The 18,344-nt window shown below is 46.5% G+C and overlaps 1 protein-coding gene across 7 annotated transcripts in view; it reads right to left on the reverse strand.

Moving 5' to 3' along the window:
* The window catches only part of LOC104688252 (collagen alpha-1(XXVII) chain B), a 147,099-nt gene that overhangs the window by 120,520 nt on the left and 8,235 nt on the right, over positions 1-18,344 (reverse strand). For all 7 annotated transcript variants that reach the window (XM_010397658.4, XM_010397661.4, XM_039561575.1 and 4 more), the window contains 2 exons: positions 14,146-14,216; positions 7,468-8,906 (listed from right to left, as the gene is read on the reverse strand). In XM_010397658.4, coding sequence (XP_010395960.3) covers positions 7,468-8,906; positions 14,146-14,216 — 1,510 coding nt within the window. The remainder of the gene's footprint in view (positions 1-7,467; positions 8,907-14,145; positions 14,217-18,344) is intronic.

Here is an 18,344-nt window from a genome sequence, read left to right on the forward strand (position 1 = left end):
GAGCACAGAACAGCTAATACTGCTCACTGAGACACACAGGGATGGACTTCTGTCACCATATGACTCATTGCTGCTGCCCAGCCCTGCCTGCCCTGGAGATGTCCAGTCTCTATAGCCTGGGACACTTCATCTGACCCCTCTGCCAGTTGCTTATTGCTGGCTAACACAGTATTACTGGTCTTTGTATTAACAACCCCCATTGATACAGCTGACCCTCATTTTAGCAATATCCCAGTGTTTTAACCTGTCACTGTGCCAGCTCAGGGCCCCGTGCATAATGCAATTATACAGCTGTGCAAATAGACATGTAATTGTAGGGGTTTTTTAAGCTTCATGTATAATTGTGCTCCAGAATCCCACCTTTTATTAAAAATATCCCCCTGCCCTAGTTGGGATGATAACTATCAGTGCACGAGTCCAGTGCAACTCAGGCAGCAACAGTTTTAATAAAATTTCCCAGAGATTAATCCAAGTCCTTAACCTCTCCTCCATCAAAACCCATCCCCATTTACACCCTTAGAAGAAGTAAAAGAGCAGATGCATGGCATTCCCCATGTACCAGAATTGAGGTGACCTTTTCCACCTTCCTGCTAACAGCAGCTGCAATTGTACTTGGCCACTTGAGCAAAAACCTTCTCCAAAAACGTGGGCCACTCAGAACAGACTGAAGCTAAAACAAAAATAAGGAGAGAGTTAATACTGGCACTGGAGTGGGAATATGGAGTTGAGAGAAAGGCTTCTAGCTGGAAAAGCACAGAGCAGTGCACAGTTCAGGAGTCCCTGCCACTTTGCTTTGATTTGGCATCCCTTCAGACTTATTTTTTCCTTTCTTGAAGAGTAAGAGGGATAAAGGTGACTGTGGGATGACTGGCTAAAAGGTGCCAGCCACTACAGTAACTGCAGAAGGTAGGAGTGTGACCACTTATAAATTTGAAGCCAGTCAAGGTGGAAGAGGACTGGGGCAGTGGATGGACACAGGTAGTGGTGAGGAGTGACACACTGTGAGGCCACTTTGTACTTCTCACATTTCTCAGTTCCTTGGTAGCTGGGTTGGATGGGATGTGGACTGTGCCTTCCTAGTGACTTGTTTTGCCTCTGCCTCCGTATCACCCAGCCCCTGTTCTCAGACAAGAGGCTCAAGCTCTCGGACAAGAGCCCCACATCCCACAACTGGCTTTGCCTGGGGAGAGCAAAGCTGAAATACACTCAAGGAAAATGTGCATCCGGAGAGTCAGCCAGAGGAGAATGGGCCTGGATCAGGGCCCAACTACTTACAAATGATGGATGAAGTCCCACTTCAGGCATAGGGCTCCACAGGGAGAGCAGGAGATGTCTATCAACAAGGTGCCAAGAGCCTGCTTGGGGGTGATGCCTACACAGCCCCTGCCTGCACCAGAGACACCTCCACCCTCACGCCCAACTCAGATCACACCGAGCCTGCGGGGACCTCTCCACTGTAGCCTGGGGAATTTCATCAGGAGCACAAGGAGTGAGTGCTCCAAGGGGCAGGAAGATTTCCTGCTCCTGGCAGTGGGATGAGGATATCAGTGCTCCGGCCCTACCCTCCCATCGCAGGGATCAGCAAAGCTGAGGCCTCCTGTGGTGAGCTACTGCTCCTGGCACTGCAGCTCTTGTCTCTCTGGCTCCTTGCCTGCTCCTTCTGCAAACTGATGGCAGAGAACACACACCCTGTTGTCACACAAAGCAAGATCAGAGATCAAGGAGAAACTCAGCAGCAGCAGATGCTCTCTCTCTTCTCAAGCCAAACAGCTGAGCTGTTAACCAGCCTGAACAGTTCCTGAAGCAGCTCATGGCAGCCACAATAAAGTTTAACCCTTCTCAGTTTCCCACGGTAGCATTAGGAACAACGACCTATCCCACCAAATGATTACAGGATTTATTCTAAGCTGCTGCTGGGAAACTTTCTGGTGCAAAAGGGACTGTTTTTTTATCTTAGCCCTCTGAGCTTCAAATTGCAAATGGAAAATTAAACTAAGTTGCCTAAAAGAGAAATACATCGGACTCCAAGGACAAGGGAAATCTCATCATTTCCTCTTGCTGCTAATTTATACCTCTGTCTCTCCCACACTGTGATCCCCCTCGCACTGCTTCCTCTGGCCACAGCAGTGCTTCAGGGAGCAAGGTGCCCTCTGCGCTCCAAACTCAGCGAGGGCAAACCTGCTGCGGAAGGCTTGAATGAAAGCATACTGAGTACAGGAATTGGTGCTGAAAATTGGGAAACGACTCCTGAATCAACTTGGTCAGATAGCAAAGGATTCCTGTAATTGTTTCCCCCAGGGTGAGTACTCAGCCTGGCAGCAAAGAGCTGAAAGTTTCCAGGAAACTATTAAGCTCATATTCCAGTGCACACTGACAGATGGACATACTTTAGGGTCTTCCTAATGTATTTCTGCCCAGACACTAGTGGCACAGTTCTCCTGTGTCCCAGAAAAGTGTGTTTTAGAAGTGCAAAACACTGCTAGGACTGAGGAGAGAGAACGTTCTTCTTTCTCAGGTGCTAGTGCCTGTGGTAAAAGCCAACTTAAAAGGGAGTTCAGAAACCACATCGAAAGCGTCTCCCCACATTGCCACCAGGTTCTGAGCAGTGAGTGACATTACCCCTGCAGATAAAGGACCTGAACTGTTTTCTTCCAAGAAGAAATATTCCTACAGGAAAAAAGGCCACTGGCACAAATCTACCCTTTAGCCTGGGAAGCACCAGCAAGGAAGGACTGAGCAGCTACAGGGACAGCACTGGAATTCAAAATTCCCTGCTTAGGAGAAGAGGAGAAAAAAACCCTCATCTTCAACAGCCTGCCAACCCCTCCTCACCTCCCCGTCATTGCCAGGCACTTCATGGCTCTAAGAACTGCCTAAAACAAAGCTAGAATTTCAGGGGGGCGGGGGGGAACTCCCAACACTTTGGTTACTTTCTTCTCCAAGGCAGGCTTATCATATTAAAATTTGGACACGTCTGGGTTTCAACCAGTCTAAAAACAAAAAGTCCTCATAATTTTGGCAGGAGCTGAGCTGCTGGTGGAGAGCCAGCCTTGTAACACGATTTCCGCACTAGGCACAGATGTTGTTCTGGGTCTGTGCAACACCTATCACACAAAGGTCCTTTTCCACAACTGGGATCCTCCCAGAGTAGCAGCACAATACACAACAAAATAGGAGTGTTCCAGCTTGATGAAAGCAACTTTTCTATGAGGACATTTCAGGAACAAGCTCTGCAGGGGGTACTTCAGACACTGGAGCAATCCCAGACCTTGGAATGCAGCCTGAAAGGCTGGGAAGGAATAGAGGGATCACCTACTCTACAACTCACTTTCTATTTTTAAAGATTTATAAAAATACTTGCATATATTTGTACAATCCTAGATCCTTTGCAGCACATTTATCTCAAACACACAATCAACTATCTCTCTTTGAAATTACCTTTATTTTACACAAATAGACCTTTCTGATGCTCGGTCATTTGCCTGCAAGTTTTCCCTTCAGGGATCTTTCCGGTTAAATCACCAAAAAAGTTTGATCCAACTGTGTGAGCAAGGATAAAACTTTTCCCATGCATCATACAAAGCATGCAGTCTCCCTTTTTTTTTTATTATTAATGTGACTCATTCATTAATAGATATTCAAACACACTGTGTGTTCCTTAATTTATCACGAACTGGCAGCTCAAACAGCCTTTTCTGGTGCGAGGAGGACTGGAAACAGGCACTTCATATATTTTATCGGCGTTTCCAGTCACCTCTCTTCCCTGCCCACTGATTGAATTGGCTGGGATTGCTTCTTTAGGGAAGGAGCTGGGCTCCAAGACAAACTGCTCGTGCGGAGGATGGCAGCTGGAGCAGTCTAGACTGGGGACGCGCTCGGAAACACATGTGCCTCGCAGAGAGGGAGACAGGGAAAGAGGGCAGGAGAGGGAGCTGCCTGCCAGGCACCACCACTGGCTCTGACTTGGGGCTTCTGGCCCTGGACATGCAGATGGAACTGAGGGCTGCTAGCCCCCCTGTCCTCTGACTGGATATTCGGGATGTCCTTGAAACACACTCCCTGTTCCTCTTATGTTACTCAGTGCTTCCGCAGCCTCTCAGTGAACTCAGCCTGCTTCTCTGCACATTCAGCATAAGGGGTGGTTTTCTTGCTCTAAAAATAACCCTCAGACTCATCAAGAGTCAATACAGGCTTGTCTGTAGGGATCAAAAAGCTATGGAATTGCAGCTTTATATGGGAGGAGAAAGGTCTCACTTGGGGTACACTGTGCTAGACCCAGTCACGCCAGGGCAAGGGGTTTGCCACAGCTGTACCTGGCAGGTGGTGCTGGTGGGCAGGGGAGAGGCTACAGTAGCCCCTCCAAATCTCCCTGCCAAATCTGCTGCTGGTCTAGACAAGCAGATGACATCCCATCCACTGGAAGATTCAAATATTCATCACACCACAGCCCTAGTTCAAGAGTTTGACGTGCTCACAACAGATACTATTTTTCAGTATGCATTTTTCTTTTGGGGGGGTGGTTTTAGGCTACTTCCAGCCATGTGCTGGGGTCATGCTGCAGGGCCTGGAGCTCTGGAGCAAGGCTGGCTGGAGGTGCTTTGGGCAGTGGGGATGATTCAGAGGGACCTTTGCCAGCTGCTGAGTCAGTGCTGTGTTACTGACCTCGTATGATGTCTGGGTGTTCCTTTTGTTGTTTCTCCCCTCCAGAAAAACCAAAGAGCTGAGATCCCAAATGCTTGTGGTTATTAATGGTTCCCAAGAAGTTTTTCTTTTTTAAGAACATATTGCACTCCCTCCTCTAGCTGCTCAGCAAATCCAGCATTCCTGAAGAATTAATGCTCTGCCATGAGTTGCATGTGGAATGCAGTGTCTCCACTTCCTTTTGCACAGCACCCAGGTAGTCCTTCAGGACAGATTAATACATGGACGGCGCTGAATTTTATTCCGAAATAAATCCTTTCAGTCCTTTGCTCCCACTCCTCTAACCATCAAACCTTTCTTCTACTGTTGGATGGGGCCTTTCTGCACCACTAAGATTATTCCATTGGTTGTTTTAGTAGAATTTACAAAGCCACAACTGCAGACACCACAGATCCTGAGTCATCACTGCCTCACACCAGGGCTGCCATTTCCATTCTGACGTTGAGATGATCAGGATGAACAATAGTCCTTTCTCTCTAGGTGGATGGTTCTGTGGCTGCCAGTCTGCCCAGAAATCACAGCCAAGGTGGCCCCGGTCCTTGCTGAACAGGCAGAAGGCAGTTCCCCACCCACACACCTCCCTGCCCAGGGTGACAATCTTCTTGAAGAGACCTTGTATCAGGCAACAACTGGGAAAACTAATTAATCACCTTATCCTTCCCTCTGTGTGCCGGACAGTGGATGACATTTCCAGCCCCCAACCTGCCCTGGCCAGGCCAAGTGCCAGGCTGGCATATCACTGACCTCATCAGAAATGCCTGCCCTGCAGCACAAGGGTAGCACCAGGTAATTGCTCAAGCCCAGAACATTTATCAGCACTTGTTCTGAAACACGCTCATCTGGCCATGGAAGTACTGCATTAATTTCTCAACATGTCATCCCCATTCCGATCTTTTCTCCTCTTCCCCTTCCCACGTCAGAGACATCCAAGGAAGCATGGTACAGAGATCTCCAAGTGAGTCACAGGAGCTATCGAGCATCATGTGGCAGCCAGCTCCAGCCAAGACATAACCTTTCCCTCCCCAAGCAGTTTGTTTCCAGCAGTCAAAGAGAATGAGGCCAGACAGAGCCTCAGAAAGTTCTCCTTTCCCTCAATTCAGGACTCCAGTTGTTCTCAGACAGAATGGAAAAATCCTGCCATCTCTTCCCTCAGCCTTCCACAGCCTGAATCCATTTCTTTGTTATGATTCACAAGCCTGAGAAGGATTTTCCACTCCAGTTCTGTAATAAGCTCTTTACATTGCAGGGGCTTAGAGCTTGGTCACCCTCATGACACTTGAAGAGCAAGAAAGTGGCAGAGGTCAGGATTTTGATGGGCTTGGAGCAGCCACCCAGATTCACCCTTACAGCTAAGTGATGTTTTAAGGGAAATGCACAACTGCTGAATTTCTTCTCTTGGAAATGTGCCTGAAATGACTCTCCACAAAACACAGAAGCCTGCCCAAAGACCAGATTGCTGGAGCTTGTTCTATCTACTCATGGATTTATCAAAACTTCTCCAAGCACCAACCAAGACTCCATCAGGGTTGGGCGCCTGTAGCCCACACTCAACCCCTGCCCAGGCAGCACCTTCACCTCTCCCAGGGGCAGGAACCTGGGAACAAAACACCACCCTGGGTGACTCTATACCCAAAGTACAGGGAGAGAAATCACCACCCAGCTTCGAGATGGGACAGGAGGAAAAACAAACTAAGTTCCCATTGAGGACTTGGGGAGACCAACCATTCCACTTTAGGTGTTACTTGCACCAAGGAGTAGCTCTGTGGAGAAAAGTGCTGGTCATTCCTTATGCCAGCCTCAATATTTCCATTGTAAACACTTCTTTCACTATTTTAAGAAGTCAGCTGTAAAAATTCACTCTAGGCTGGATCTTGGCAACCAAAGGCTCTGTCTGGGAGAAACTTCTTTTACATGCACAACCCCTCTGTCCTATTGACAGTTTGGGCTGGAACACCAAATCCCCCTAAAAGTTGGCCAGTTTAAAGATCATGTTTGCATTCTCAAATCTGAAAAAAAAAAAAAAAAGAACAGCCAGCAGATAATTAGTGGGGCCTGAGTGCTTTTAGCATTACAAAACGTGTGTATGCTTTTACAGTGGCCAAGATATACAACCTGAAATGGGTTATTTTATGTGGAATGCAGTAGTTAAATTTATAAAGGAAACTTTTTGCATGTTTTAAGTGCAGGCTATGAGAAATAAAAAACAGAACTAAACACCCAAGCAAAAATTATACCATAAAAATAGATGAGAGTTTGTTTAAAAAAAATAAATCCTGAAGCCATCTCTGCACTTGCATTTGCTGAAGCAGGGCACTTTTCTGGATCTGTGAGTATCAGATACAAACCAAACTAATAACTAGTGTCAAGAAATAGCTAACTTGAGGCATGTTCTTAAGGCATCTGGGTTTTCTATGGAAGATGACCAGAGATAAACCAGGGGGTGGAAGATAGCCCCAACCCGGCCATTAACACTTTAGCTAGTAATTGAAAGGAAAAGAAAGTGGGATTTCTCTTTTTTTCCCCCCTTTCTTTTTCTAAATCTAACATTAAGCAGCAACTTTAACCACAAATGTTTAATGGCATCCACTGTCACTGAACACTCAGGTTCAAAGTGAGATTTATGCTAAAATCGTGACGATCAGGAATGCAGTGGTGCTTGGCTGCCACACTTGGATAAGCTTCATAGAAACCCTTGGAGGTTGTGGTCTGCCAGCCCTTGAGCTGAGCTGTGACTGGGAATAGCTAACATGAAGAGCCTGAACATACCTGAGGTCCTCTCTCTCCTTTCACTCCTGGATATCCCAGTAAAAATGGAAATGGAGTGGGTCCCAAGGGGTCAAAGATTTGATAGCCATCCATGGCAGCCGGGGTTGTGAGGTTGAAGGCCTGTGCCCTGGCTCTGGAACCAGGCCAGGCAGACCCCAGGTGTGGTTTGGTGTACACCAGAGGGATGATACTGGGATCCACTCTCCTGGTGGGGGACGGCATATGCTTCTTTGGAATGGGCCCACGGCTTGAGTTCTGCAGGGTTTGCTTTAGGGTAACAAGGTGGACGTTGCTCGTTGTGTTATCAGTCACCCTCCTCATTGGCTTTACAGTACTGGGGGCTTCAGGGGGCTCAATGGTTGGCTTTTGGTTGATCTTCTTTTTGGTCTCTTGCTTGGATTCCTTCCTGCTGGCTGTGACCAGGCTCTGGCTTGTTGGTGGGACCCTCTTGGCAGTGGGAAGGGGAGTTTTCTCCCTGGGCGTGCTAGGAGTGGGCCGAGACACCCTGAGGGTCGTCCCCATGCCCCAAGAGAGCGAGCGGGTGGGTACCTGTGATTTGGCACTTGACAGAACAGGTGGGGCCACTGTGATCTTGGTGGCTTTGGTAGTCAGTCTCAGCAGTGACGGTGGGGTTGACAGCAATGTGACGGTTGTTGCACCTGCACCCCTCATCTTGAGGGGTGCAGTGACCCTGCCAAACTCCAAGTTTGGGGCAGCAGTGGTCAGGTTTTTCAGACCCTGCAGAGAGGGCTCCGTAGGCTGTGGGGTACTGGGGGAGGCACTGGGATCCCTGGGCAGGAGGGGGATGAGTGGGGGCAAGTTGGGCCGGTAGGTATCTGCTTGCCTGCACTGTTTTTTCAGGTATTTACAGTAATGATGAGCTGCCTTGGCAGAAGGATAAATATCAAACTGGCAGATGGCTCCTTCAAACTGCACGGAGTGCTGGCTTATCTTCCCAAAGAGGAAAGATCCATGTGGATCCAATGCCTCGTCCTTTTTAAAATGCAAATCCGCATGTACTCTGTGCTTCCCACAAGAAGTAAATAAAGTGACTGTCTGGCCACGAATGTTGATGGCTATATTGTGCCACTGGCCATCGTGGACATTGTAATCAAAATATACAGAGCGCTTGTGGCCCACATACACGATGATCTGCCCAGGCACAAACTGGACCCCTAGCTGCAGTTTTTTCTTTTTGCTCTTGACAGCAAAGAGAAAAGCATTGTTGATGCGGTGGGAGCAGAGGCTCAGCACCAGCAGCAGGTCAGAGCTGGAGCCTGCAGGGAGGAGGGTGCTGAGCGGTGCTTCGACACGTGCTCGCTGAGTGAAGATGACCCCTGATTTGAAAGGAATGACTCCTTGAGGAACTGTACGTGAGGAGGACCATCCACTTGATGGCCTTTTCCCTGACAGGCCCAGTCTTTGAAGAACATCCACATCTGAAAGGGAAGCACAAAGATTATGTGAGGTGCTGGGCAACCCAAGGGCTGAATGGGTGTGGAGGGAGGTCAAACCAATCCATGCATAAAGGCAACAGGATACAGGAAACTCACATATATAATCCCACCCTCTCACATATATATTCAAATAACCAGCATGGAGAACTCCCAGCTCTTCTCACATCACGTGAGGAGCAAGGGCATGCTCAACATGATTACCAGCAATTGCCAAAATGCGTCAGCTCCATGGTACATCTGGTGAGTTTTCCTGTCCCACCAGGGACCAGCTCAGATGTTCTGGAGGGAACTGAGCTCACTAAAAGGAAATTTCCCACTAGGCACCACTAGTCCACTTCCTGGGATTTAATTCTGAGTACTGACCACATAGCTGGAAAGGAATTTGAACAACAGATTGAGCTGGGATTGCAAAATTTTATATCCCCAGAGGGCAAGTAACAAAACTTCCAAAGGGAGCAAAAGCTTTGTATCTGTCTCTCTTCAAGCTAGCAAGGAGCAGCTTTCAATCTTTGGAAAGTTTAGGGAAGCGAAGGTGCCTCGCAGTGTGAAAGAATTGCACCCAGATTTCAGTGAACTGCTCAAGGTTCTCAACAGCAGTACTTTTTTTCCCAGAAGATCATCTTACAGCATTAAATTATTTTAATAGGCTGGAACCAGACTTGGTTTGTGAAGAGCTCAGAAATTGGTTATGGCAGCCACTGAGTAGTGGAGGTAAGATTAGCCTCCTGTATAATGTCACCTAGGAGCCAGGTGCCTTGTTCAAGACAGGAGGAGAGAGATTGATGCCCAGAGGACTTTTCTCCACCAACTCCAGCAGGAACCTGCAATGGACAGATGAGCAGAATCCCCTCCTGTCTGTCCCCGAGGTCTATCAGAAGCCATTCACAGCTCAGATTAGCAGGCAACAGCAACACAAACTGGGGCCAGCTGGCAGCAACCTCAGCTGAAGTACTTAACTGGAGAAGATGCTGAGGTCTACAGGAGTGAAGGTGCAAAAGTAAATGTGCCCAGACCTGAAAAAGGTCTTATGTTGAGCAGCTAAAGGAGCTCAGCCTGGAGAAAAAGGAGGCTCAGGTGAGAACTTCTCACTCTCTACAACTCCCTGACAGGAGGATGTAGTCAGGTGGGGGTCAGGTTCTGCTCCCAAGTAACAAGCAACAGGATGAGAGGAAATGACCTCAAGTTGTGCTGGGAGTGGGGGGAAGGGGGTGTTAGAATGAAGAGTAGGAAAGGCTTCTTCACCAAAAGGCTTGTAAAGCATTGGAACAAGCTGCCCAGGGAAGTGGTGGAGTCACTATCCATGAAGTACTCAAAAAACATTAGATGTGGCACTGGGGGACATCTAATGGTTTAGTGGTGGGCTTGGCAGTCCTGGGTTAATGGCTGGATTTGATCATTTGTAAGGGTTTTCCAACCCAAATGATCCTATGAAGGTGATCATGATTCCCATGACATTATCACTGTTGACAGTGAGCTAGGATAACTGCACTTCCTTCCCTCTTCCTGCCCAAATGCAATCCCCATTACTTCTGGACCAAACAATGCTCCTGTTCCAGTGTTCTTAGGGGAAGCCAGTCGGGGCTGTACAACCCAAATGCTGATGTTGCAAGGCAAGATTTTAACACTCAGAAAGGTGGTGGTGCCAATCATAGTTAACACCATGGGATTGCAACTTTCCTAGATTAAAAGTAAATCAACAGTTCTCCAAAGAAAAAAAAAATGAGCTAATTTTCTAAAGGTGCCTTGGTATTCAGCTGCTTTCACCCTTAACTATTAAACGTTCAGCACAGAACACAATATTTGGAGGACAGGCACTTACAGAGCTCGTTGGTGTTGGCCAGAAGGGCTGTAGACTCAAGCAGTCTGAGACCTGTAATGTTGCTGGCCAGGAAGGGAGGAGAATGATGAGAAAACCTCTGTTCCTTGACTTTGGCAAAAACTTTGGCCATTTTTGTGCGTAAGAACGAGTCAATCAATATTTACTTGGCCTGAGTTTAGCTTTATTCCCACCTTCCTTTTTTAAAGCAGCTTGACTCATTTTCTAGCAGACACTACCCTGGAGAAGGTGCGTCAGATGGAGAAAAGGATGGAAATGTTCCCACTCTGTGCAGAGGGGTAATTTACTGCACAGCATGTTCAAGTGTTAATGACAGTATTTCTCCCATACTCCGAAATCCTTGGTCCCCCACTGTTTTTATTCCATATTGTCCAACAGGGCTGTCTCTCAGCCTTCCCCTCTCTTTACTGAACAGAGGAATCCATGGCAGTGTCTTCTTTCTGGATAATCTCCAGAGCCTATGAAACAGCAAAGGCCAAAGCCTGGCTTAAGTGAAGTGGGACCCTTGCCACAGACTTCAAAGGCATCAGGATTTATCCCTAAGGAAATAAATTTACCACTTAAGTGAGGAGCTAGACTCCAGCTTCCAATTTCTACATGTATTTTTAGGTTCTCTCTCAGAGACAGACAGGGGTTGTCTCTGCTGGAGATGCTGCACACTCCAGAAGTTATTTATTTGGTAGCTGCTCTGCAAGGACCTAAGGACGTTTCCCTGCTCAGAGGATGCCACTGCTGTTTGCAATCCCAATACAAGTGCCTCGTTAGCAACGGCATCCAGGAGTGCTTAAGGAAAAAAGCACAACCCAAACACTCCTCTCCCTCAAAACCCGCTAAGGTGGAGCCAAACTCTGGATGCCTATGCAAAATCTGATTAAAGAGTCCTCATGCAGGACACGTATGTGGACTTTCCAGCACTAGGTCCAGGCACAGAGCTCAGCACTCCTGTGCACCCAGCCCATCTGCCTCTCCGGCCCATCCAGCTGTCCCGGGCTGCTGGGGCACATCTCCTGGGATATGGGATGTCATCAACTAACGTAAAACACAAGGTAATTCTGACTTCCTGAAGCAGCTCCAAGTTTAGCAGAGGATTTTTTCCCCTTCAAATTTTTTCCTCTGCGGATTTTTCCATCAAAACACATTATTTGAAAAGAGCATTCACATACATCTCCCTGATCCCAGGTGCCTCAAAGCTAGTAACAACATTCCTGTTAGCAACATTTGAGCAACTGGGAAAAACTGTTCTATCAGACTCTGTGCCTGAAGTGAGATACACAGAGATTCTTGAACAACCACATGATCACCTCTGAAAAAGGGGAAAAAATATTTTATTGTTCTCCTTTCCATCTCTTTCTTTCCCTCCCCCTTTCTCCACACAAAAAGCTGTATAAGAGAAAGAAGCCAAAAGACAGGAGAGAAATAACATGCAGCTTTCCCAGATTCCAGCAGCCAAGGTGTGATACCCACAGATAAAACTGTGTTGAGTAAGTGCAGCATTTCCAAAAGTTAGTCAGTGCACAGCAAATGAACTCACCTCACAAATCTTTTGGATTTGTAACACTTATGGAAAGATCATCCTCTGTGTTCCCTGATTTTCCAGTGTACAGGAAGACTTCTAATCCTTAGAGTAACAGCCACAGTGTTTTCAAAAGCCCACAGCATTGGCTTATTTTCATCCTCACACTGACCTATGATCAAATTCTTACTACTTCTGACTCTCATGTTTGAAAATCCTGGGTGATAACACAGCCTCAAGTCACCAATGTTTACATACAGCCTTCACTTCCTTGGAAGGTTTTATTTTCTGGTGCCCAGAAGGAAATCCTCTCTCTCATTGTGTGAAAACCAGGCAAGTTTTTAAAAATTCTTTTATCACAGAGACAGTATCTCAGAGAGGAATTATTGACTACATAACACAGCCTCAAGTCACCAATGTTTACATACAGCCTTCACTTCCTTGGAAGGTTTTATTTTCTGGTGCCCAGAAGGAAATCCTCTCTCTCATTGTGTGAAAACCAGGCAAGTTTTTAAAAATTCTTTTATCACAGAGACAGTATCTCAGAGAGGAATTATTGACTACACCAAGGTAAACACAATAAGAGTGAAATTAAAGAGTTTGCTTTAGATTGATGGTAACAAAAGACATGGCACCATCCCATAATTATCACAGGAGTAAAATGATGGATAGAGGTGAATCTAAACAGCGTATTATAATCCACTTGAAAAGGGAGATGCCAAGACACAATATTTGTTCTGCCTCTTTACGAGCTGACATAAAACTTGCTCTGAAAACTGCTTGACTAAGTAATTCAGCCAGATGTTCACCTCCTTTGCATGGAGGCAGAATTTGGAAAATATTACATTTTTCAAAATTGCTGATGGCAGGGATCTATTCCCCCCCTGTAAAAAGTGCTCCATGGGCTGGCTGACATCTGAGTGTTGACCAAATTTCTATTTTTCCTTCATGTTTTGGAGACTGAGGGGAGAGCCCTGGAGCCTGCTAGTCCACTTAGTGTTGTCTGCTGACGGCAGGGGAAGCTGTTCACTTCCAGCAAATACCCATGTAAAGCATTCATGTAGGAAAGGTGTTGCTATTTTAAGAGGAGAAGGCTCCTTTACAAACAGATACTGCACAGATGCTCAGCGCCTGCTATCAGCTGTAAAAGATGAATATTTTTTTTGTGCTTTTGTTGACTTTGAAGATTTTTATCTCCTCTTGTAGGGTCATTGATTATTGTACCCCAGCCTAGTCCTGTCCCTGGCACCACCAGGGAGGTGATGCCTGGAGAAGGGGTGTAAGGACAGGGTGAAGGTGTCACTTCTCTATAGAATATTCCCTTACAGCACAGGGATTGAACCAGATATAGCCATTCTATTATCAACCAACCCTGTGGGATTTTCCTCCCTTAAATTTGCTTTTACCTTTAGAACTCACATAATTTCTATATGCATAACATCCCCCATGCTGGCAGGGGCATGCCTGGGGTGCACCAAAGTCAAGGAAATATCTGTCTGCCAGAGGCACTTAATTCCATAAAGCACCAGTCTCAAGGGGCACTTTCTAAAAGCAGTTAAGTCCTGGCAAGTGCAAGTAGATGCCAGTGACATTTTAGACACAAAGTGCTTCATTTGCACCAGTTCCATGAGACTCTGAAAATTCTGTGGGGCATGTAATCACCTGTAGAAAACCTGGTTCTTTTGCCAGCCTTAACTGCACCATCTATATCATCCATACTGCAATGGTCAGCAACAAATGCATCTAACTGTGCACTGAGCTCAGACATTGTTAAGTTATAATCCTACACTGGTACCAAAGCACTTGGCTTTTACTTTTGTTGAAAGAGGAGAGAAGGGAAAAAAAAAAAAAAAAAAAAAAGTGTCACTTACCTTCAGAATTTCCCTGTGTGAATCCCAGGAACCAGGTAAAACACAATATAGTCCAGAAAAAGCAGAATCCCCTAAAATTGGAAGAGAAGAAAAAAAATAATGAGTTTCTACAATAGTAGTAACAAAACCAATTCCACTGTTAAAGGTCTTCTCCTTGATCCCAAGTCTAGCCAAGGCAGTGACAGTGTCAGCATGACTCCAGGAAGTAGACTTAGGCTGAGACCTTATTTGTCTGCTTTAAAGTCATCTAAAGCCCACTGAACTTAGTAGAAAGGCTTCCCAATGGTATTAGGAACCTTGAACCAGGACCAGCCCAGTGTTTTGAGAGGCAGGGTCATCACTGCTGAGTCATCAGTGCCTTTGCTACTGCTGCTCTTTGGCACTCACCCCACCTAGAAATGCAAGAGGACGGAGAAATCATTCAAAGCTGGGAGACCGAAAGCCCTGCCAGGAGTACACGTGCAGGGCTGTGGGGACATGGGTAGGAAATGGGCTGACACACAGTGCCCTGTCACCTCAGCAAACAAATCCTGAGTCCTAATGCTTTACTGCTTAACAATATCCTAAACATGCAATGGATCTACTATATGGATCTACTTCTCATTTTACACCCAGATGCAAAGATGGGGGCAGCTTCTAACCACTCAGCACCCTGTGCTGAGCCACTGAGGACCTTCCCACAGGCCTGGTATGGCAGGAAAGGTTATAAAGTGGGAGATCCACAGACTTCCAACCCTGCCTTAGACCCTTTCATGCCTGAGAGGGAATTTGACAAACCTCTCCACTAGCTCAGCTTTAAGCCTTCAAGTGCCATTGAAAACAGCAGCTCAGGGGAAAAAAAACTTGTACCAGAAAGGCAGCTAAAGCCCTCCTTTTCCCCCATCTGCCTCCTTGGTTTGTAGCCAACTAACAAACATGGGAAAGTCCTTGGTTAGGCTCACTTAAAGTTGTCAGTGGAAGATTGAATTCCCTCATCTTCTAGAGAGGATATTTAACAGCTTCATCAGCAGAGACTGCTGGAGGAACAGGCAGAAATGTAAACTACAGAAAGTCCTCAGCCAGGAGACAGCAGTGTGGGATATCCACAGGTTGTTCGCCACTTCAGCCCAGTCAGTGTGAACACCGGGCTGTGCAAAGCCACACCAAAGTGCAGCTTGCTCATTTCTCACAATCTGACACACAAATCATATATCAAACAGGGTTAGAGACCACTCTTCTCCTGCCATCAAGCCTCAGCTTTAGCCCAAGAAAGCATCCTCTGAGACGATGTATTACACTGGGCCAATCCTCACTTGTGCAGGAGACCCTTTCCCACAGCTAAAATGAAGCCACAGTGATTTACATCAGTGGGGAAACCTGGCCCTGAATGTAAAAATCCATCCAAGGAATCCAGCTATTAGCTAATATTTTAAGGCTTGAAGGGATAAAATACTGGAGCAGTCCCACATCAACTGGGAAACAAGTGAGCTGAAGCAATCCATGTCCTCCTTTACTGTTTCCATCACCCTGACACTGGTCTGCACATTTCAGGAGCTCTGGGACTGCTTTAGTTTATGAAAGAACAGGCGGGAATAGCCCAATCCTGGTGTTCTTTCGTCATGTCCTACAAATAGCCATATCCTAACCAGGAAACCCTCACCATGCTCCAGAGATCTCCAGCTGGGGAGCCTTGATTCTTTTCTGACAACTTCATCCCTTGAGACACAACTGTCAGGCTGAAGACACTGCCAAGTCCAAGGAGAGCTGCTGTCCCAGTACCTTCAGGGAGCGGAGGAAGGGAAGCAGAATAGGATGATTCTTCATGGCCACCTCTGCAGTAATTTTTTCTGCATGAGAGAGGCTACAATCCACAAGACAACCCGAATTTCTGTGCTCACCTCCAACAGAGTTTTAAGATGTGGATGCAATTCCATGTGTGCATGGAGCAAAGACCTGACTGGGTATCACCAGCTGGGCTCGACTGCCTGATGAGAGCACAGGAAGACAGGGAAGGGGGTCACCAGCAGCAGTCCCAAGCATTAAGAACCTGTGGTCTGGTGAGGATCAGCTTTGTACAACCACTGCTGCTCACAACACACTGAACTGAAGTCCACTTTTGGTTTTTTTGAGGGGTGCCTTCACAAACCAAACTCCCTGTTGATTGACACAATGAGGAGAATAAGTCTTGGGGGAAAATCCAGCACGTAATTTCATTCCAGTGACACTCACAGGCTATAAAGGAGACGAATGCACAGTGCGGGATCCAGCTGGCCCCAGCCCTGCTCCTGGACCCCTCTCACAGCCAACACCATCAGAGCTGAGAGCAGGGCCGGGTGCCAAAACACTGAAGAAAAACACTTTGGCAAAATTTACCAACTTAATGGAAAAAGCAAAAGCAGCTTCCAAATGGCAGCCGTGTGAGTGATGGGGCTGTTAATTATCCCAGGGTTTTTAATGCAGGCTCTTTTTCCCTTACAGCTCAGCAGTGACAGAGCTGCATAAGCAGCTTGAGCAGCAAGAGTAAAGAAGATTTTTCTCCTTATGTAGAGCTATCAAACCCACCTTGCCTTTTTCTCAGCTTCTTCTCATGAGCAGTGACTTCCACTGAGATTCTATCAAGAGGTACCACTAAAGGCGTTTATTTCTTTTATTCACAGGGTCTACAAATACCACAACGAGGATCCTGGTCTTGTTCAGCCTGGAGAAGAGAATGCTCAAGAGAGGACTGAGAGCAACTTCCAGTGCCTAAAGGGGCTCCAAGAGATGGAGAGGGACTTTGGACAAGGGCATGGAGGAACAGGGCGAAGAGGAAGGCTTTAAACTGAAGGTGGGCAGATTTAGAACCAATACTATGAAGAAATTCTTCCCTGTGAGGATGGTGAGGCCCAGGCACAGCTTGCCCAGAGAAGCTGTGGCTGCCCCATCACTGCAAGCATCCAAGGCCAGGCTGGACAGGGCTTGGAGCAACCTGGTTTAGTGGAAGGTGTCTCTGCCCATGGCAGGGGGTAGAATGAGATGAACTTTTAAGGTCCCTTCCAACCCAAACCACTGCTGCAGTCACTGAGTGTAGAGGTGCCCCATAGCACACATGATGTAAGCTCACGAGTGAAAAGTTTTCCAGTGCAGACACAAACTCTCTTTACAGCAAACTGAAGTTACTGACTACAGCTTAATTTTACTTCCCTACTTTTGGCAAACTCCTGGGGATCAGTCCACGGGAACTGACCAGTGCCAGAAGTCCAAGGTAAAGTACAACTGGGAGGGACAGAGAAGCACAAACACCCTTATTATTCCCTTCTAAACAGACAAATGCTGGAAGAAAGCCCTACGCTGAATTAAGGACAACAGTAACACAACAGCCTCCAGGGTAAACTTGGTCACAAATTATCCTCCAAAAAGTGCCAATTTGACAAAGCTGAGGCAACCTGTAAAATAATTGTGATCAGCTAATTCCCCACTATTTCTGGAATTGGTTTGGAACAATTTCAGCTTTTTTTAATTAAAAGGTTTGCCCTGCCTTAAAATAAGAAGTCCAAATGATTTTGACATCTTGTTTGCTTAGATGATGGGTTGAAGCTAAAGGAAATGTTTCAAGGGCCCACAGCAGCATTTACCTTTTTATTTTGCTTTCTCCCTCATTTACAGTGGGGAAATGGCTTTGAAATTGCAAACATTACTGCAAGGTGGAAAAACAATTCCCCACCACTTTTCTCCATTCAGGTGTACTTTTTTCCTGTTCAAAAGACCACAAAGCCAGCTGGAGGCTGAAAACTGCTTTTCAAGAAAAGCAAATCTGCATTTCTAGCCGTAGATCAGACAGTGTATCTTAAAAAGGAGAAAATGCATGTGTGGCTTAAGATCTTTTGCACATGAGTGGAGGTGGTATTTTATAAGACTCCCAAGCAAGTTTTGACAGACAACAGGAAGCAAATCACAATCTATAAACTGAGGCTTTAAATTGTACCGTGCATCAATTCCATCCCAGCTTTTTCGGGTAGAAATCTTATTTTGTACCAATAACATCCTTTGTGGAGCTTCTGGAAACGATGGTATTTCTCCACTCCCCCTCAGTTTCTGGCAAGAGCAATGGAAACACACAGCTATGTAGATGTCTCCGTACTGACCCTGCTCAGTCCTTTGCTGGACCTCTCCTGCAGTATAAACGACATACTGACTTACACCTCCAGGCAAAGATTTTGTACACAAGCGCTGCTGCAAAC

Source organism: Corvus cornix, chromosome 17, assembly GCF_000738735.6.
Source record: "Corvus cornix cornix isolate S_Up_H32 chromosome 17, ASM73873v5, whole genome shotgun sequence".
NCBI classification, from domain to species: Eukaryota; Metazoa; Chordata; class Aves; order Passeriformes; family Corvidae; genus Corvus; species Corvus cornix.